General features: G+C 45.0%; 1 protein-coding gene across 6 annotated transcripts in view; it reads left to right on the forward strand.

Annotated features, from left to right (window-relative positions):
* ITSN2 (intersectin 2) overlaps nt 1-17,499 on the forward strand; it is a 166,009-nt gene that overhangs the window by 53,942 nt on the left and 94,568 nt on the right. For 5 of the 6 annotated variants that reach the window (XM_075860980.1, XM_075860983.1, XM_075860987.1 and 2 more), the window contains 7 exons: nt 744-807; nt 5,231-5,394; nt 6,572-6,775; nt 8,162-8,258; nt 10,416-10,558; nt 14,781-14,844; nt 16,238-16,375. In XM_075860980.1, the coding sequence (XP_075717095.1) occupies nt 744-807; nt 5,231-5,394; nt 6,572-6,775; nt 8,162-8,258; nt 10,416-10,558; nt 14,781-14,844; nt 16,238-16,375 (874 nt within the window). The remainder of the gene's footprint in view (nt 1-743; nt 808-5,230; nt 5,395-6,571; nt 6,776-8,161; nt 8,259-10,415; nt 10,559-14,780; nt 14,845-16,237; nt 16,376-17,499) is intronic. The other variant, XM_075860984.1, reaches the window with a different exon arrangement.

Here is a 17,499-nt window from a genome sequence, read left to right on the forward strand (position 1 = left end):
GCACCGGCCACTGATTGACGAGGTGGCTTGGTTTTCCAGGAACGGTCAAGCTTTTTTTTGGGATCTTCCATTCACTCCTCTGGGCGTTCCGGAAACAGCATAGAAAAACGTGCTCGGCTGTTTCTGAAAAGGCCGGATATCTGGTCAGACGGTGGCCAGAGCTCAGCAACAAAGGCAGAAGGTAGGAAGAGTGTCACGGGGCCCCCGTGCTAGGGATAGGTACGGGTCACCGAGATGGGACCTGCATCTATGGGACATATATGGCATATACTGTGGATATGCCATAAATGCCCAAGATGGAGATATCCCAAGCTGGTAATGGTTTGTTAACAAGCAGAATTAGGAATTCAGCTCTGGAGTATAATACAGGCTTCAACTCTAAATTCATTAGTTACCTTGTACTGATCCACAGAGTCACTTCTCTTTTTTATATAGAGCTTATCTGGATAGAAGATGTAAATGCTGCCATACCCTTTAGGACCTGCTAAGCCTCAGTGCTAAATACCTGAGTATTCTGAGACCGACTGGTTACTAGGGATGTGTTGCCTGACCACCAAATTAAAAATACTGGTTGTTATTTAAGTTATCCCTAGCAACTAGTCTACAAGACGCGACTCTGTTGTTCCGCCATTACCCATCTCTGGCTGCAGTATTAACCCCTTCCCACATTTGAGCATAATTGCATCCTTATTGCGGTCTGTGAGTGACCGCTAATGACTAACGGTGCAACCTTTCTCTTATAGGAGAGCAAGCAAGAAACTTCTTCTTACAGTCCGGGCTTCCGCCTGCTGTCCTTGCGGAAATATGGTAAGATTGATGATCTTCTATTCGGAGGTGGTGCACGTGCGTGCACGTGTCTGTGCGTGCGCGTGTCTGTGTCTGTCTGTGTGTGTCTTTTAGTCACAGGTAGAGAACGCCCAGTAAGGATTCCTTTCTTTGAAGCACATTTCCAGTTATTCGCTTAGAGTATTATAATAATGTGCCATATATTGATTATTAAAGGGGATGTACAATTTTGCTTCTATGTTTTGTATTACTCCAATGCATGTAAAATAAAAATGAAGCGACTTAGGCGGGATTCACACGACCGGGTCGCGTCCGAGCCCGAGTGCCGGCCGGTAAAATCGGCCATTCTGCCCGGCCGGTTTGCATAAAGTTATGCATCCGTGCCGGGCCGGGCAGATCCGGACAGTGACATCATCGTCAACTCCTCAAGGGGAATCCCCATGTGTTCGGGGATTCCGCTTCTGGAGTTTCCCCTGATGTCACTGCCCAGATATGGACAGAGACATCAAGCGCTCTGTCCAGGAGCGGAATCCCCGAACACACGGGGATTCCGCTCCTTCAAGGAGCTAAGTGCGGCTAGCACATAGCAGAGCGGGGAGATACCTCCCCGCTCTGCTATAGTGGCGTCGCTACAGTAGTAGCAGCCGCAGCAGCTGCTGCAGCTGCTAGCGGCGCCATCAAAGGTGTCGCCGGGCCAGGGCGCTTTTAACAAGCAGGAGAAGGGAGCCAGCGCAGCGCTCCCTTCCACTTGCTGTACACCCCGGCCCTGCCACACCGTGTACAGCGATGCCATTCGTCAGAATGGCATCAACTCCTCCTCCTCACATGCACTCTGCGCTGTGAGGAGGAGGAGATAGAGCGCAAGAGCCGGAAAACACGGCCGTCACTCGGGACACATCCCGGTGATGGCCGGGTATTACCCGGCCCCATAGACTTCTATGGGAGCCGGGCGGCCGGGTACCCGGGCGAAAATAGAGCATGTCCTATTTTTTGACGGGCGGTTTTCCCGGCCGTCAAAAAATCGGCCGTGTGAATAGCCCCATTAGGAGTCTATTATTCCTAATGCAGCCGGGTGCCGGCCGATTTATGAACGGCCGGCACCCGGCCGGGAAACCCTGCCGTGTGAATGAGGCCTTAGTCTTAAAAAAACAAACAAAAACCTCTTACCGTTTTGTGTATACAGCTCCTATGTAGACCTATGTATCTCTGTGGTTACAGACTTGAAAAGCAAATCCTGTGTAGCTTCTGGAGGTATACCTGAATTCTATGCTGGTACCATAAATCAATATCTGCAACATCACCCCTCAGGAGGCCCAATTGACTTCTTAATCCTCAATCCAGAACCAGCAGTATTAGAGAGTGTCCTTATGGGTAAATCCAGTCAAAAATGATCCTCTGATAGGTCATAGACACATGCAAGTAAATCCAGAAAAGTATTTGATCTCTGATCACGATTGATCTCTAGAATGATTGCTCTATAGAGAGATCAGACCCCTTTAGAGATTTCTGTTAACGGAAATCTGACGCTTTAAGCAAATGGTCACTCGCATTAATGACTGTGTGCTGGGAATGTCAGAAGGAGTTGGTGCCTCTTTTGGACCCTTTTGTTTTATAAATCGGTTGACGTCCGAGATCCCAGCGTCAACCAATGTTTGACACGAGTATATCCTTTTCCCCTTTAAAGACGGGCTGGCAGATGTAGTATATAAAAGACCCTTAAGTAGACTTGAAAATTGTGACTATAGATTTTAAAGCTGTAGTTGTGTCCCCATGACAACACTTCTTGTGCTCGGGTCATGTTTAGCATTCTCCTAAGGATGTGTGGATCCATATAGCCCGTCACATCATTAGGGACATGGATATACACAGAATTGTCAGTATTCGAGCCGCTGAGGATGTGGACATTGATGTAGATTACAATATTAGGGCCACGCAATGACTGGGTGTAGATTATTTAGCTGTTGCGGAGTTACTCCGTCAGTGTGTGATTGCGGAGAGCAGAAACTTCACGACTGTAATTTAGTCCCTGTATTGAGGAGAATGTCTCCTGCGCTCTGTGGAAATCCTATTAATATTCATGTGTTGCATTTTAATCTACTTTATGTGAGAGCCTTTTGAGGCGACCGGTTGCACTACAGATATCTTATTGGGTGAGCGACTTTATTCTGATTTCGGTGCTTTCTCCGTTGTATTCTGCCATTTACCTTCGCTGTGGTTTAGCAGTCACTTGCAGTATCGCGCCATATTTTCTGATCACGTTTAGATGACATTTTACTATTGGTTTATGTTCCGTGCATCCTAGTCATGTTCTATCTAGTCTTTACTGATTGTCTGGTGTAAGGGTCAGTTCACACGTTGCGTAAATACTGCGGTTTTTCCGCAACGGAATTAGTTGCGGAAAATCCGCAGCAAATGCAGTAGCATCAAAGTGGATGAGATAAAACAAATCTCATCCCCACGCTGCGTAAATACTGAGCGGAAAAAAAACCGCTCAGAAATAGACCTGCGGTTCGGAATTTTATTCTGCATGTCAATTGTATTTTTTGTTGCGGATTTTCCCCATTGATTTCAATGGGGACGTAAAACCAATAAAATTAGCAGTTGTTGCGTTTTTTTGCAAAAAAAGCGCAACTCAGAAGAAAAAAAATAAAATCTTGTACTTACCCAGAAGTCTGTGTTTCTCCCTCCAGCGCAGCCTCCTGGGATGATGTTTCATCCCATGTGACCGCTGCAGCCAAGGGGGCTGTAACCTCATCCCAGGGGGCCGACCTGGATGACGTCAAACGGCCGGCCTCATGCTTACCCAGAAGTCTGTGTTCCTCCCCTCCAACACAGCCTCCTGGTATGACTATTCATCCCATGTGACCGCCGCTGCAGCCAATCACAGGCTGCGGCGGGTTCCTGGGATGAGACGTCATCCCAGGAGGCCGACCTGCTAGCAAAGTGCTGCAATTTTCCGCAGTGGATGTTCTGGGCGAAAAACTGCACTGCAGCGCACAGGGCGGATACGCTGCGTGCTCTTAGGGAGAGTATCCGCCCCTTGTGAACTCCGACTAACTCTGTTTCCAATATAATATTATTATTGATATTTCTATAGTCCCCACTCGCCAATATACCTGTTATATCCTTGTAGCGCTATACCTCATTGTTGCTGATGTCCGGTGTGCAGCCTTGTGTGTGTGTACTGGTTTTGTGGATCATCCCTTATTTTTATTTTTTGTATATATTAATGAGTTTAATAAAAAAAAAAAAATGATGAGTAAATACAGTGTTTACTATCTATGGTTTCATGACTCCTCTTGGGTTACATTATATGGTAACCATTACATGGTAGGAAAAAGACACCGCTCCATTTAGTCCAACCTATAATCTTACAGTGTTGATCCCGAGGACGATAAATCAACCTATGAGGTAGTGGCCTTATTTTAGGGACAATTCCTTCCCGACTCCCACTATGGAGAATAAATCCCTGGATCAACGTCTCGTCTCCAGAATCTAGCACTCATAACTTGTAATATTAGATCTTTCAAGAAAGGCTTCCAGGCCCCTCTTCAATTTGCTCAATGAATCAACGATCACAGCATCCTGTGGTAGAGAGTTCCATAGTCTCCCCGCTCTTACAGTAAAGAATCCTTCTGTGATGATGGTGAAACCTTTTGCCTTGGCCTCGGTGTAAAAAGATCATTAGAAAGATCTCTGTACTGTCCAATTATATATTTATACATTGTAATTAGATCACCCCATAGACGTCTTTTTTTTTTTTTTCTAAAAAGTAGTAGCCCCAAGTTTGATTACCTTTCTTGTTTCTGCAATCCACCCATCCCCCTAATTACCTTGGTCGCCCTTCATTGCACCCGCTCTAGTTCAGCCATGTCCTTATACACAGGTGCCCAAAATTGTACACAATTTTCCATGTGTGGTCTGACAAGTGATTTATTGCTGCACACTGTATGTAGGCAGATTTACCATTCAGTAGTCTGGGAAAGCTGAGTGATAAATAAATATCAGACCACCCCTATTTGCAGCAGAGGTATATAGAGGTTTCTACAGCCTGGTATAGACGGATATAGCTCCAAGGGACTATGTGTGGGAGGCTGAGGCATTCTAGTGGTTCACGTGTATGACCAGAATGTTTGTGGCATAGTCCTCACAGCGGGCACGGTTGTCTCATATTTGCTCTGGAGCTCTAACCTTACGCTTGGATTACTGCGCTCTGACAGGAAGTGTTGACATCGGTCATACCTGCAGAAACCATTAAAATTTACGTCTTATTTCCACCCTTTATCCCAAATCTCATGTCCTCTATTTCTCCATGGGGCGCCCGCCCGGGCTTGTCCACTTATACTGTCATTTAGAGCCTGCATGGAGAGACGTCCGTTGTACAAGTATCTACAGGGACACAAGTTACATATTAATGATTCTCATCCACTTGATGTTTTTGAAGGACCCTGTCGGACCTGAACAGAGACGGGAAGATGGACCAGCTGGAGTTCTCCATCGCAATGAAGCTGATCAAACTGAAGCTGCAGGGTCACACATTGCCAATGATACTCCCGCATGTCATGAAGCAGCCGCCAGTCTTCTCGCCATTAATGTCCTCCCGCTATGGTGTGTTTTTTTTTTCTTTGTTGAGGATCTCCTAATGTTGTGTCTGTTGCCTTTTCCCAGAATGTGGTGTTTCATTGTATTCCATAAATGTATCATGTTATTGTGCAGATAAATATATAGTTTGGTGGGAAAAAAAATTCAGTATCCCTTGTCATTTAGTGACTAGTAACCACTAAAATGTAGAAAAGGCAAAAAAAACACAATCGCTTCATTGATATTTTACTTTATATGAACCAGGTCTCAATTTACGCTCAAAATGTGAGAAATATATAACAATTATTTTATGTGTGACGAGATCTGCAACTTCCACCTATTCACAAACCTCAGATCATACCTGTATCTGGCTGTAAGGCAACTGGCTGCAGTAGGAGCCCATCCCCACTGCAATAGGAGACCAGGAACACTAAGTCTGCTCCATCAGCTGTCTGCAAACCAAAAAATGTAGGGTATCAGGATGAAATAACACCTTTGCTCTCTGTAGGAGTCTAGAGGGCCAGGGCCTTTCATGTAAGGCCCTGTTCACACAGAGTTAAAAAACGGCTGACATTGACTCCCATTGATTTCAATGAGAGGTGGAGGCGTTTCTTTTTACCGTGGGAAAAAGAAGCGACATGCCCTATGTTGAGGCGTTTTCCGCCTCAAAAACTCCACTGAAATCAATGGGAGATGGAAATAAATAAACCTGTTTTTTTTTACGCGTTTTTCTGTAAAAACGCTCGCGGTTAATTCATCTTTCTGTTGAAGAGAAGACTAAAAAAACGCGCATGGTGCAAAACGACTTAAAACAAAAACGGAGCTGATTTTTCCAGGCAGAATTTTCTGCCTGCAAAAAACTCAGTGTGAACATACCCTATCACTTCCCAAGTATGAGCTGTCCGTAAAAAGACTCCGCCCCCTGGATCCATAATCCCAGAGCTAGCAAGGGTTTAACGCAATAAATGACAGGTTAGATCGACTCTTCTCCCTCAAAACTATTAAACGACCCGCTCCGCACCTCCTGCTCTATACTATGCTGCAGAGAGGGGGCAGCGTGTTCAATGTGACAGATCCACTTGCCGTTGTATTTTCCGTTCAGGCAGTTTCCGTGAGGAATTTGGGGAGATCGTCTTTCGTAATTTAAGCTCTTTAGATGAATGTGTTTTCGTTGTAATGTTGGTCCTTTGTGTTCTACGTTCAGGAATGGGAAGTATGCCAAACCTGTCCATGCCGCCATCTATGCCCACACTGTTACCCCTCGCACCCACCGCTTCGTTGACCTCAATGAGTTCTCTGCCACCCATGCCTATGTCTAGTCCTCTGGTGCCTTCTGTCGGCTCATCATCAACATTGCCAAATGGAAAGTCCGCCCTTCTGTCCTCTTTCACTGTGCCTTTGTCCTCAAGTAAGTGTCTGTGTAAGCCGTCTGCGTCTATAGGCCGTATGTTTACCTATGAAATGGGGGAAAAGCAGAAATCTCAAAAATGTATAGCAAGATATGGAAGTTATCCAAATTTTCTTTTTTTATATATCAATTTAGTATTCAAAGCACTTGGAGAGGTTTCCATAATTCCCGTTAATTCAAATGGAGAATGTCCAATCATCCCGGCATTATGGATCCCATTATTGACATATCGTAAAAGAGACCAGATCAATCCCACAACCCTGAATTTGCAACATGTTTCCAAAGATGGCCTACAATACTTTATATCTTCTGGGAGGACTATCTTAGCCCTCGTTCACATCTGCGTTGGAGGCTCCGTTATGGGTCCCATCACAGATCTGGCCAAAAACAATAGCGTAGCGTGCTGCGCTGTTGTATCTGGTAAACCGATGAACACCATGACGGAAACCCGCCGGAACCCATTAAAGTCAATGGGTTTCATCCGGCGCCGATGGAGTTTGTCATGTCATGCAATGGAATGGGCGCTTCCAGTATTTTCAATGTCCTTTTTGGACTGAGCAGAACAATGGAAACGCCCACGCAGATGTGAACGAGGCCTTAGTCTAGATGTATACTATTATTTTTGAGCAATTGCCTGGAGTACTGAGTTGGTACATGCAATATTTTATATGTATCTGTTTTTATTTTGCACATTTGACTCAGATGGGAAAATTGTGATAAAGACAACTTCATAAATAAGCAGAAACTTCTGGCCCTTAATACAAGAGAATACTCAAGACGGTCAATAAGGAAAGACATTTGCTACAATTACAATCGTTTTCCTAAAGCGACCTCTGTCCGTCTCCAGGACCACGACCTCACAGATCTCCAAGTGCGGGGATCTGAGCTCTGTTTTTCAGATACAGTACTCCAAAGCCCCTGTATAGTCAGAGCCGTATGCAGTAAGCTCCCCCTAGTGGAGGCTGCAAGCAGACAAAAGTTTATAACTTATGTCAAAATCAGGGCGCTGCTTCCTCTTAGGATGATCACACTTTGTGGATTTTTTTTGCGGATTCAATGAGGATCTCGCCCTTTGCATTGAAAATCCGCGACAAATCATTTCGCTCTCCATGTGAAGGAAGGGTAAGGCAGGTTCAAATTCTGGATTCTGCACTGAAAATCCATAACTAAGTACAATACAATACATGTGAATGCGGACTTGAGGACAAGCGGCAGGTTTACAATCTGCAGGATGCTTATTATGTCACAATTTGCCTTGTCAAATCCTGGTCTGGATTCATCCTAATATTCCTCCGCATCGGATCTGACATTATCTTTGACATGCCTTCCCCCATTAATCCACATCTCTGCTCCTAGGACTTACTAATAATGTATTGTATGTTTCAGCACTGCCTCACAACAGCTCGCTCTCATTAATGGCCGGAGGATTCCATAATCCTGGGATGCAGAAGACTCAGTCCTTGATAGACCTGGGCTCTAGCAGGTAAGGCTTTTCAAAGAGGTTCTTCATCTAATTTATCATTATAAACATAGGGTTAATGCTGCGGAAAGCCTGGATTAAGCACTGTCTAGCTTCTTTGCCCATTTTCTGCTTTTCTGCCCTGAGATGACAATCTGAATAATCTGAGACAGACTGGTTGCTATGGGCATGCTGCATGACAACCTCATTGAAAAGACTGTGGTGGTTAGTCCTCGTAACCCTAGCATTCAGACTATCAGATATGACTCGGCTGTTCAGCTCAAAGCCGGATTGTCACTGTGCTGACAACCGAGAAAGCCAAACGGAAAGCAGCCGGACAATCGTCACACCACGACACTTAAGTGGTCGGGAAGTGTTCAAGATTGTCCGGTTTTAGCATGCAGGTCACAACACAGCCACTCTCTCTTGCAGCCAACATGACACTGCAATAACGCAGCGATCCATGGCAATGCGACCTGTGTCGCGTTCAAAGGTCGCCGTGTAGCCCTATCCTTTATAGAGGCAGTCTCCCATTAATATCCATTGGGCACGTGGATAGAGATTGTCCTATGTGAACAGCCTGGGTTCTATACTGACACCACCTGATACCGCTTGGCCAATTGGCCAACAAAGGGGCACAAAAATCCACTTATGGGGTACGCTTTTAAATTCTTGCAGTAGTACCCACTGATGTTTAACTTATAGATATAATATCTAATAAATTCTCCTATTTAAAAAGGTCTGACCTGGTGACACGTTCCCGAGACTAAACCCAATGTCTGTCTTCACTTCATTTGATTTGTAGATTCTGATTCCTGTTGTGAAGACGTTGACTATTCAATAGGTTTACAAAGCATGTCCAAAAAGTCCCCTCCCCCTACTCACTATTCCGCCACCTATCTGCAGATTTATAACATGGCCACTTCAGCTTTACTGCTCATTTAGCCATTTTGGCCCTTTAATTGTCAGCCATGCTTTGTGCGTAAGTTTTCCCCTAAACAATACCGGTAAGATATCATCCGATATGCAGATTGCTCACAAACCCTAAACTACAGGGAGTGTGAATTTTACTGCAGGAAGCTTTTCCCTGTATAATCCAGAGCATTCGTCATCACGTAGTCCCTGCGCGATCAGGGATCTTACAGGAAGGGACACGTTTAGGTAGTAACTTCCTCAGACAGAAACTTTCACTGGTTGTCATCTAGAAACTGAGAAGCATGGATATTTACTGGATTTACAGTGAGTGGGTTTAAAGGGGCGGCATGACCCTAAATGTTCATAGCATATTACTACCATTAACCCCAACATAGTCAGATTATCAAAGAGGGGGGGGGGGGTCTCTAGATTTCCGGGCTATGCTGTATGCCAACTTCATCTAGCATTCGGACACACTCTTATTGGACGGCTTAAAAGAATGATTGGATTACCCTTGTCATGTGAGGACACCAAAATGTGACCTGTTTCAACTCTGCTACATCTTTATGAAAATAATCATGTGATATTTAATAAAGGTGTTGCAGCTTGAAGCAAGCCGGTATAACAGGCCGAGCACGACGTACAAGTATGTAAGTTACTGACCTAATGGGGTGATAGATGTGTCGCAATATCGCAACTTGTTAGCCACTCTCTATAAGATGCCATACAAAAAAAAATAATCTGCATGCAAAAGATAATTTAGATTGTCTTTAAAGCGAATCTCTAAAATTTCTAGCTTTTTTTTTGTTAACGAAGTGCAAAATTCTGTGTGGATTAATTTCTTATATATCGTCCTAGTCTTTGGAGCTCCGTTTTTCTAGTACAGAGCTCCAGTACCTCTGCAGAGACAAAATTAAACTAGAAATGTGTTCTTCCTGGAAACTCCACTAGGGGGAGCTTACTGCATACTGTTTATACATTGAACTCTAGAATAACACAGTATGCAGAAACCTCCTAAGCTCCCTCTAGTGGTGACTGCAGGCACACAGAATTGTATTAGTTATCTCTGTTGATGCAGGGGATTTGGAGCTTTGTATGAAAAAACAAAGCTCTGACCAGTATAAAGATATATTAAGAAATGAATTGGCATAGAATTTTGGAACATAGTAACATGGTGTTAAAAAGGGAATGTTCACATTTTAAGTCAGACATTTTCACTTCAAATGATTTTCATACATCCTCAAAAATCCTCATTTCTCTTTTAAGTTCCAATTCCTCTTCAACGACTTCGCTGACTGGTAACTCCCCGAAAACTTGTGCCCAGGACTGGGCTGTGCCTCAAGCTGCCAGGCTGAAATACAGGCAGAAGTTTAACAGCCTTGACAAAACTATGAGTGGCTTCCTAACAGGTGAGTGACTGTGCGGGTCATTCTCGTTTTACATAGATCTTCTATGGACCCGGTGGCACAATGCGGCTCTCCGGCCCCTTCTCTGATGACCACCCAGCCGTTATGTCAAAATCATTCAGGATTCAGTGAGACACTCCTGGATTACTGACACTCCGCCAGTGCTCATCTCTCCGGCTGCTGGGAATAGTATAGGAAGAGAACAGGGCAGGACCATGGGGGAGGTAAGTGTTTGGTATTAAATAGGCACTGTGTGTATGCACTGCTCGGGCTGGCACGTTCGGATGTGAACAGTGTTACGGCTGGCACATTTATATGGGCACCGTTGTAGCCTTCACTACTCTGATCACTGCTATGTTATCGCAAGTCTTTTATGGACACTTATTATAGGTAATTCTGTGTAGTAGGCTCCATGTTCTGGAAAGTTCTATGTTCTTGTTTTTGTGCTGGCACAGTAGGGAATAATTGCAAGGTGGCACCACTATGTAGGTATTATTCAGCCCTAGGCTCAGGTTACATGACGACTTTGGCTGGCACACAGGTCAGGTCGGGCCAAATCGCACTGTGCATGTAATTACAGGGAACATGGCTGCATTGCAGGTATGGATTTCTTGCGACTCTCCGGTCGCTGTCCCCTTCGGGTCACATTTACTTTAATTACATGCGAAGCATGCAGGGGCACGCAGCAAACGTTGGCCGTGTTGAGCCCTAGCCTTCGTATTTGGTACAGATCAGAAGCATCACTAGCTCTGATCGCTGAAGCTGAGAACACACTATAACCACTACATAGGGCTAGAGAGACCTTCAGAATATATCCATGTATGGCAGCCGTAATAACGCGTACCTTCGAAAATAAGTTTCAACACCTTAAAGTGTCCGCTGGGCGTTTCTTCAGCAGGCAAGTGTCCTGTGATCCCGGCAGTGACCCCTCCCATCTAGACTTGCTCGACATCCCTGAATAACGCAGGAGGGGTTACTGTTCCCTGCAGAGAGACATCCGTAACAATCCCATTTTCCAGATTTTACATCGGGCCCAGGAGGAGGTTACACCGCTGCCCGGGATGAAGGTCGCCAGGAAATATTAGTCATTGACTTTGTTTTTCTTCTGTCAAGTTGAAAGTTCTATTCAGTGGTCTAAAAATTGTTCTGTAAGTTTTTTTTATATTGTGCTTTCAGTTTCCCTTTCTCACCGTTTTCAAGATCTCTGCTTGTTGTCAGTGGATAAAATGTCCTTGTTCACATTAAGAGGCTGCAAACCCCTTCTGAGCTTGTCCTGCTCACAAATGTGACTCCAGTTTTAAACTGATACATTGTAGTAAACGATCAGGACAGGAGAGAGATTTGCGCTGCCAATGTATTTACTTAGGCAATTGCTTAGATTGGAAAAATGTGCAACAAACGTTCAGCTGTGAGAAGTATAAGGTCTGTCCAGATTGTCAGCCTCTGGATGTAAACAAGAATGTTGCCGTTCACTGACCGCAAGAAGAGATCTTGAAAATGGATAGGAATTAAAACATAAAAAATTGCAAAACTTCAGCCGACACTTCTATGCACAGTAATAGAGAGAATGTGCCCATCAGCGGCGGGGGAGGGGGAGGCAGCATGAATATATTAGTGTACACTTGGACTGATATTTCGGCTGCCCTCGGGAACAGACAAATAACCCCTCTAGGTTTATCGAACATGAAGCACAGCAGTAGCTTTTACCATTGATCTCACCAGTAAGCTTTCTGGATGCGGCTATTTCAGTAGAATTGCAGATTTTGCAAGACGACGACTCCTACCGACAAACTGACGTATGACGCAACCCGTCGAGTATGCTGCGGACGCCGGATCTTATTATTGAGCTACCAATCTGTCGATCTTGGAATGTATGTGCAACGATCTGCTGAAAATATGTTTACGTTGCATGCTGACCGTAAAATGATGATTTGGAGGGGTCCGTGAAAACGCACGAAAATAGGACTATTTTTCCACTGACCCTTCACACGCTCCGTTGAAACGGCCCTGTGAGTGGCATTGAAATACATGTGTCCGTGTTGCGCATGTTTTTTTAATGGCCGTCACACGGACGGGTTACGCGCTCGTCAGATGGGACCCCCAGTGATCTGCTGTAATCTGTGGACACTTGAGGCCCTATTACACCGGGAGACAGCTCGTTGATCGGCGCTCGTCTGCTCCTGTCACACGGAGCTGTGGTCGTTACTCCGATCGCTCGTCCCCGTACATTATCATCATGTCGGCAGCGCGTCTCCCTGTTATCTCTGCTGGGGATAATTACTGTCAGTAATCGATTGCATGCCCTATACAGGGTTTTTCATCCACCAGAACTGATGGAATATCCTAGTAACTTTTTATCGCTTCCAGATCCGTGACCGTGTCCGACTGCCAGGACCCCCACTGATTCTTATAATGGAGGGATATCATCACTATCTAAGTGCGGCGACTTCTTCACGGTGTTTACTGCACACCAATGCTGACTTTGAATGGGGCTGTGTTGCAATTCCTTGAATAGCGGGTGGACGGGAACGCTGCAGGAGAAAAGCCAAAGGAAACTCTGCCTTTTTTTTTTTTTTGTGTATCGTTTGGGGGTCCCAACAGTTAGACCACCACGATCATAATCTTATAGCATATCCTAGTGATCTGCCATAATATATTTGCTGGCTCTCTTGGGATACCTAGGAGACTCCTGGAAAAAAAGGGGTAATCGCCCAGACACAAATAAGAGCAGGCAAGTCTCCCGGGTGCCATGTTCTGACTCAATACTCACCACTCCTCGTTCCTGTAGTCCCCTTCACTACCGGGTGTGGCTGCGGACAACATCCCGACGCCATGGCCAGCGTTGGGACATCTTCGCCGGTAGTGAAGAGGCACTGCAAGCTGCAGGAACGAGAAGTTTAGGTGGTCTGGTCTGGGATCTGTATTTGTTTAGGGGTCTTGTCCGGGGTCTGTTTTTCATTTTGGAGCTTGAAGTAGGGGGTGATATGCACTACTTGTCATTCAAATGTCTTAGGTTGGAGGCACACCATATATAAATGGGCAGAACAAGATACTATGGTTCCCTTTTAGCACAATATATCTTACTATAGTGTATATATAGAATCCATTCCATATAGAAAGGGGAATCACAGATAAGACTCTTCTTTCCAAAAACACTGATGTCTGGTCACTCAGTACTGGGGGTCTCCACTTCAACTTTTTCAAGCTCGAATGAACTGCAATGTGGCAGAAATAGCTGAATAAAGACCACGAGAACTTAGTGCTGTTGCTTTTCCTGTTTTTGTGATCTTTCTTATCTTTTGTTTTTGGGGGGAGAGAGGATTTGGTCTTTATTGCGGAGGCTGCTTTGCACTTGACTTTCCTGATTACATTGTGCTGCTGTTTGTGGTGTAGTTCCTCCGTCATGCTGTGTTGATCCTCAATCCTTGCATGTACTAGAGGGCCTTTTACACAGGCCAATTATCGGACAAACGCTCAATCATCGGCTGATCTGCTCGTTTATGCAGCAGAAATATTATTGTTGTTGGCAGCACATCGCCCTGTTTGCATGACATGATGGAAATGTATGCAGACTAACTATCCTAGTAACAGTGGCTCGTCCCCATACATGTTCAACCATAACTCCTTGTGAAAGGAGCAAACAAGCGTCGATCCACGAGCTGCCTCGTTGATGGGAGCTCGTTTTTACGGCCCATATCGGGCCCTGTAATAGTACCTTTACTGTGTGCAGTCTTTTTCTCTTGTAAACTTTGTGCTCTGGACTTTGTAACACAGGAAGTAGCTAACTTTACCAGCCATATTAGCAGTCATGGGGTTGTTTTTCTGTTATTTGGTCTTCTAGTTGGTTCTCTCCTCCTCCCCCCCCCCCTCTCAGGTCTTCCTGGCAGTCCATCACAGTAGGAGAATCCTCCTGTTCTCCCTATCGCTGGGCAGAGACATGCTTGATTAAATCTCTGCCGGTAGAGTGTGAGACATGACCGAATGTCCGAGAACAAATGTTGCTTTGCCCATCCAGAATGAGTCAGACAGACCAAAAAACTTCACCCTAATTTATAGTCTGTCGGATTTCATAGTTTTTGTTTTTGTCAAGTAAGTTGTAAAACCGGGAATGCTGTAACATCAGTGAGGGAGGAAGTAGCTAACTTCTCAACTCTCTTCTCTATAGATTCAATAGTAGTCCGTAAATGTACTGGTGTCAGTAAATGTGTGTTTTCTCTGTTTTCAGGGTCTCAAGTGAAGAGTTCACTGGTACAATCCAACCTCTCCCACACTCAGCTGGCTACTATATGGTAAGATACATCAATGTAATACAATGTAAAGCTCGTGATCGATATTATCCTGCTCTGTATCAATTCCAGATTCAGGTGTTGTTTTAACTATGATGTAATGCAACATCAACTCACAAGCAGGGCCAGGAGGGAGCTGGTGGGGTATGGGTGCAGGGTTCGGGGGGGGGGGGGGGGGGTGCCAATTAAATTAGTCTTCCTCGGCCAGGGTATTTATATACAGGGCTAGGGCAGCAAACTAAATCTCTTTCCCCGGGTAAATGAAAACCAGATAAGGGTATTAGCTCCACATTATTCCATGCCACCATTGAGTACATTTACAAGTGGTAGAAAATTTTCACTTGCTTTTACTACATCCCTCGCTCGGGTTTACTTGCTGTGCCCGTGCGATCATCATGACGTGTATCGGCGTCCTGCCGCTCATGTCGGGCATACACGTCATGTGTCTTCAACCGGTTAAAAATTATTCATATCCCTTTGTGGAAGTTAATCTGTCTGGGCACCAACAGCAGCGCCCCCTGCGTAGCCATTTATACTTAGAATCAAGCTAATATTGTACGCCTGTGGAGCCTTTGCCTTACGCTGGTCATAGATGTAATAATAATTCACCCATGATGACCAATAATGAGTGGCCATAGTGTTAATAATGACATCGAAAAAATATTCCCAAAGCAGAAAGGTCCTGTATGCCATGTGACAATGCCGCTGAGAGGGAGCTTCTGCTTGCACGGGGAGGCAGATATTGGGGCAGGGAAACAAACCACAGTCATGGGACCGGACATGAACAGGCAATGTCTTGTACACTGCGAGGCTTGATAAGAAAGGAAGGAAGACAGAAGATGTTTAGGGAAATCCTCCGCTGTGTTCTGCCCTGCGATGTATAAGGAAGGCATGTAACCTTTATCTTCACACTCCACCAGCATGAGAACATGGCCGGGGATGCTGCCAAGTTCATAGCACTCTCTGTGTATTGTTGGCATTTCTTGCTCAATCTGCAAACGTTTCCCTCGTGTCCCACTTTCAGTCCAACTGTAATCATGTCGACTTCACCACCTTTTAAGTGAAGCTCAACATAAATTCTAGAGCTTAAAGATCAGCTGTGATCTCTCTTGACATGTCTGTTGTAGTAAATACTTCTATTCCCCATGAAAGAACAATTCTGGAGCATCTGGATTGTGCCGTTCCTCTGTTATTCCTCCTGGAAATAAAGAAATCTATTGACAACTGAGTGCTACCATTGTCCTTGTCGATAAGGTGCCTCCTCACACCCTGGGACACTGAGCAGTCTATATATTAGACATTTATGGCATATTCAGTGGATATGTTATTAATGTCTAAGATCTGAATACCCCTTTATAGCTGCATACAAATTTTTTTTTTACTCGTGTCTTTATAGGTCTCTCGCTGACATCGACCGAGATGGAAAACTAAAAGCTGATGAGTTTGTGTTAGCCATGCATTTAACAGACATGGCAAGAGCCGGCCAGCCGCTCCCTCTTACTCTACCCGCAGATATGGTGCCACCATCATTCCGGTAAGTAACCACCTACAGCCAGATTTGGCCGCAGCGGGGTGTGACGAAGTACACTTTAATAGTGATGGTTATACTTGTTTTGCTTTCCAATACTGGGTGGGGGTTGGTCTGCTCCCTTCTGGGCGGCTGGGGAGCCATTAGCAGACCATACCTCCTGCTCAGCTCTACAGAGGGAATATTCTCTTGTACCCAGTTAGGAGGCTTGGCTGGCACCAAACGTCAATATTCTCTTGTATCCAGTTAGGAGGCTTGGCTTGCACCAAATGTCGGCAGCTCTGTCCACTGGTGGTGGGACTATCTTGCCCACGAGAACCACACCAACTAACTTTAATCTCAGAAGCAGGGGACGCTTGACAAGGAGCTTGAAAGATTCCCTGCGATGCACCTTAACGTGAATATCCACATTGTTTTGTTAAAGGGGCTCTCATCAGAGACTACTCTTTTCAGTTTACAGCTGGGACCCCCACAGCAAACAGCTGACTCTGCCGGATGCAGCCGCTGCCAGCCATTACTAAATGTATTATTACATGGCAGCCATTCAAATGAATGGTAGTCCGTGTAATAATTGGACAGGTAGAATCCGCTACAGCGGTGGCCGCAGCTCAATTCTGGCTTATAGAGTAGGGGACCATCCTCTATTACCTACATTGCCCCAATAGAGCATATGACAAGGGGTTTTCTTCATAATGGGTTGTATGAGATTAGGAAAACATTGTCCATTGGCTGTTCTATTCAAGTGAATGAGGCTGAACTGCAATACCGGACACAGCCTACAAACAATAGTGGCGCTGTTGCTGGAAGAAAGCGGCCATGTTTTTCTAATCTTATACAACCCCTTTAATATTTCTTTAAAGCTGTTGGCTTGAAGTTTTTTTGATACAGATCTCCAAATCCCACATAGATATAAAGTTTACAAGTAAAATTCTGGTGGCTGGGTTGGGGTGTGGGGTCTTTTAACTTTATGACTATAAAGGAGATTTGGAGCTCTGTATCAGAAAAATGGTGCTCCGATCTGTATTAAAATATATAGAAGAAGCCCTCCAGTGGAAGCACAACTTTCCATGTCTGCACCCCCCCCCCACCTGACTGTATACCACCCTCTACACTTCTTTTATGTATTCTGT

This window comes from Rhinoderma darwinii, chromosome 4 (assembly GCF_050947455.1).
Source record: "Rhinoderma darwinii isolate aRhiDar2 chromosome 4, aRhiDar2.hap1, whole genome shotgun sequence".
NCBI classification, from domain to species: domain Eukaryota; kingdom Metazoa; phylum Chordata; class Amphibia; order Anura; family Rhinodermatidae; genus Rhinoderma; species Rhinoderma darwinii.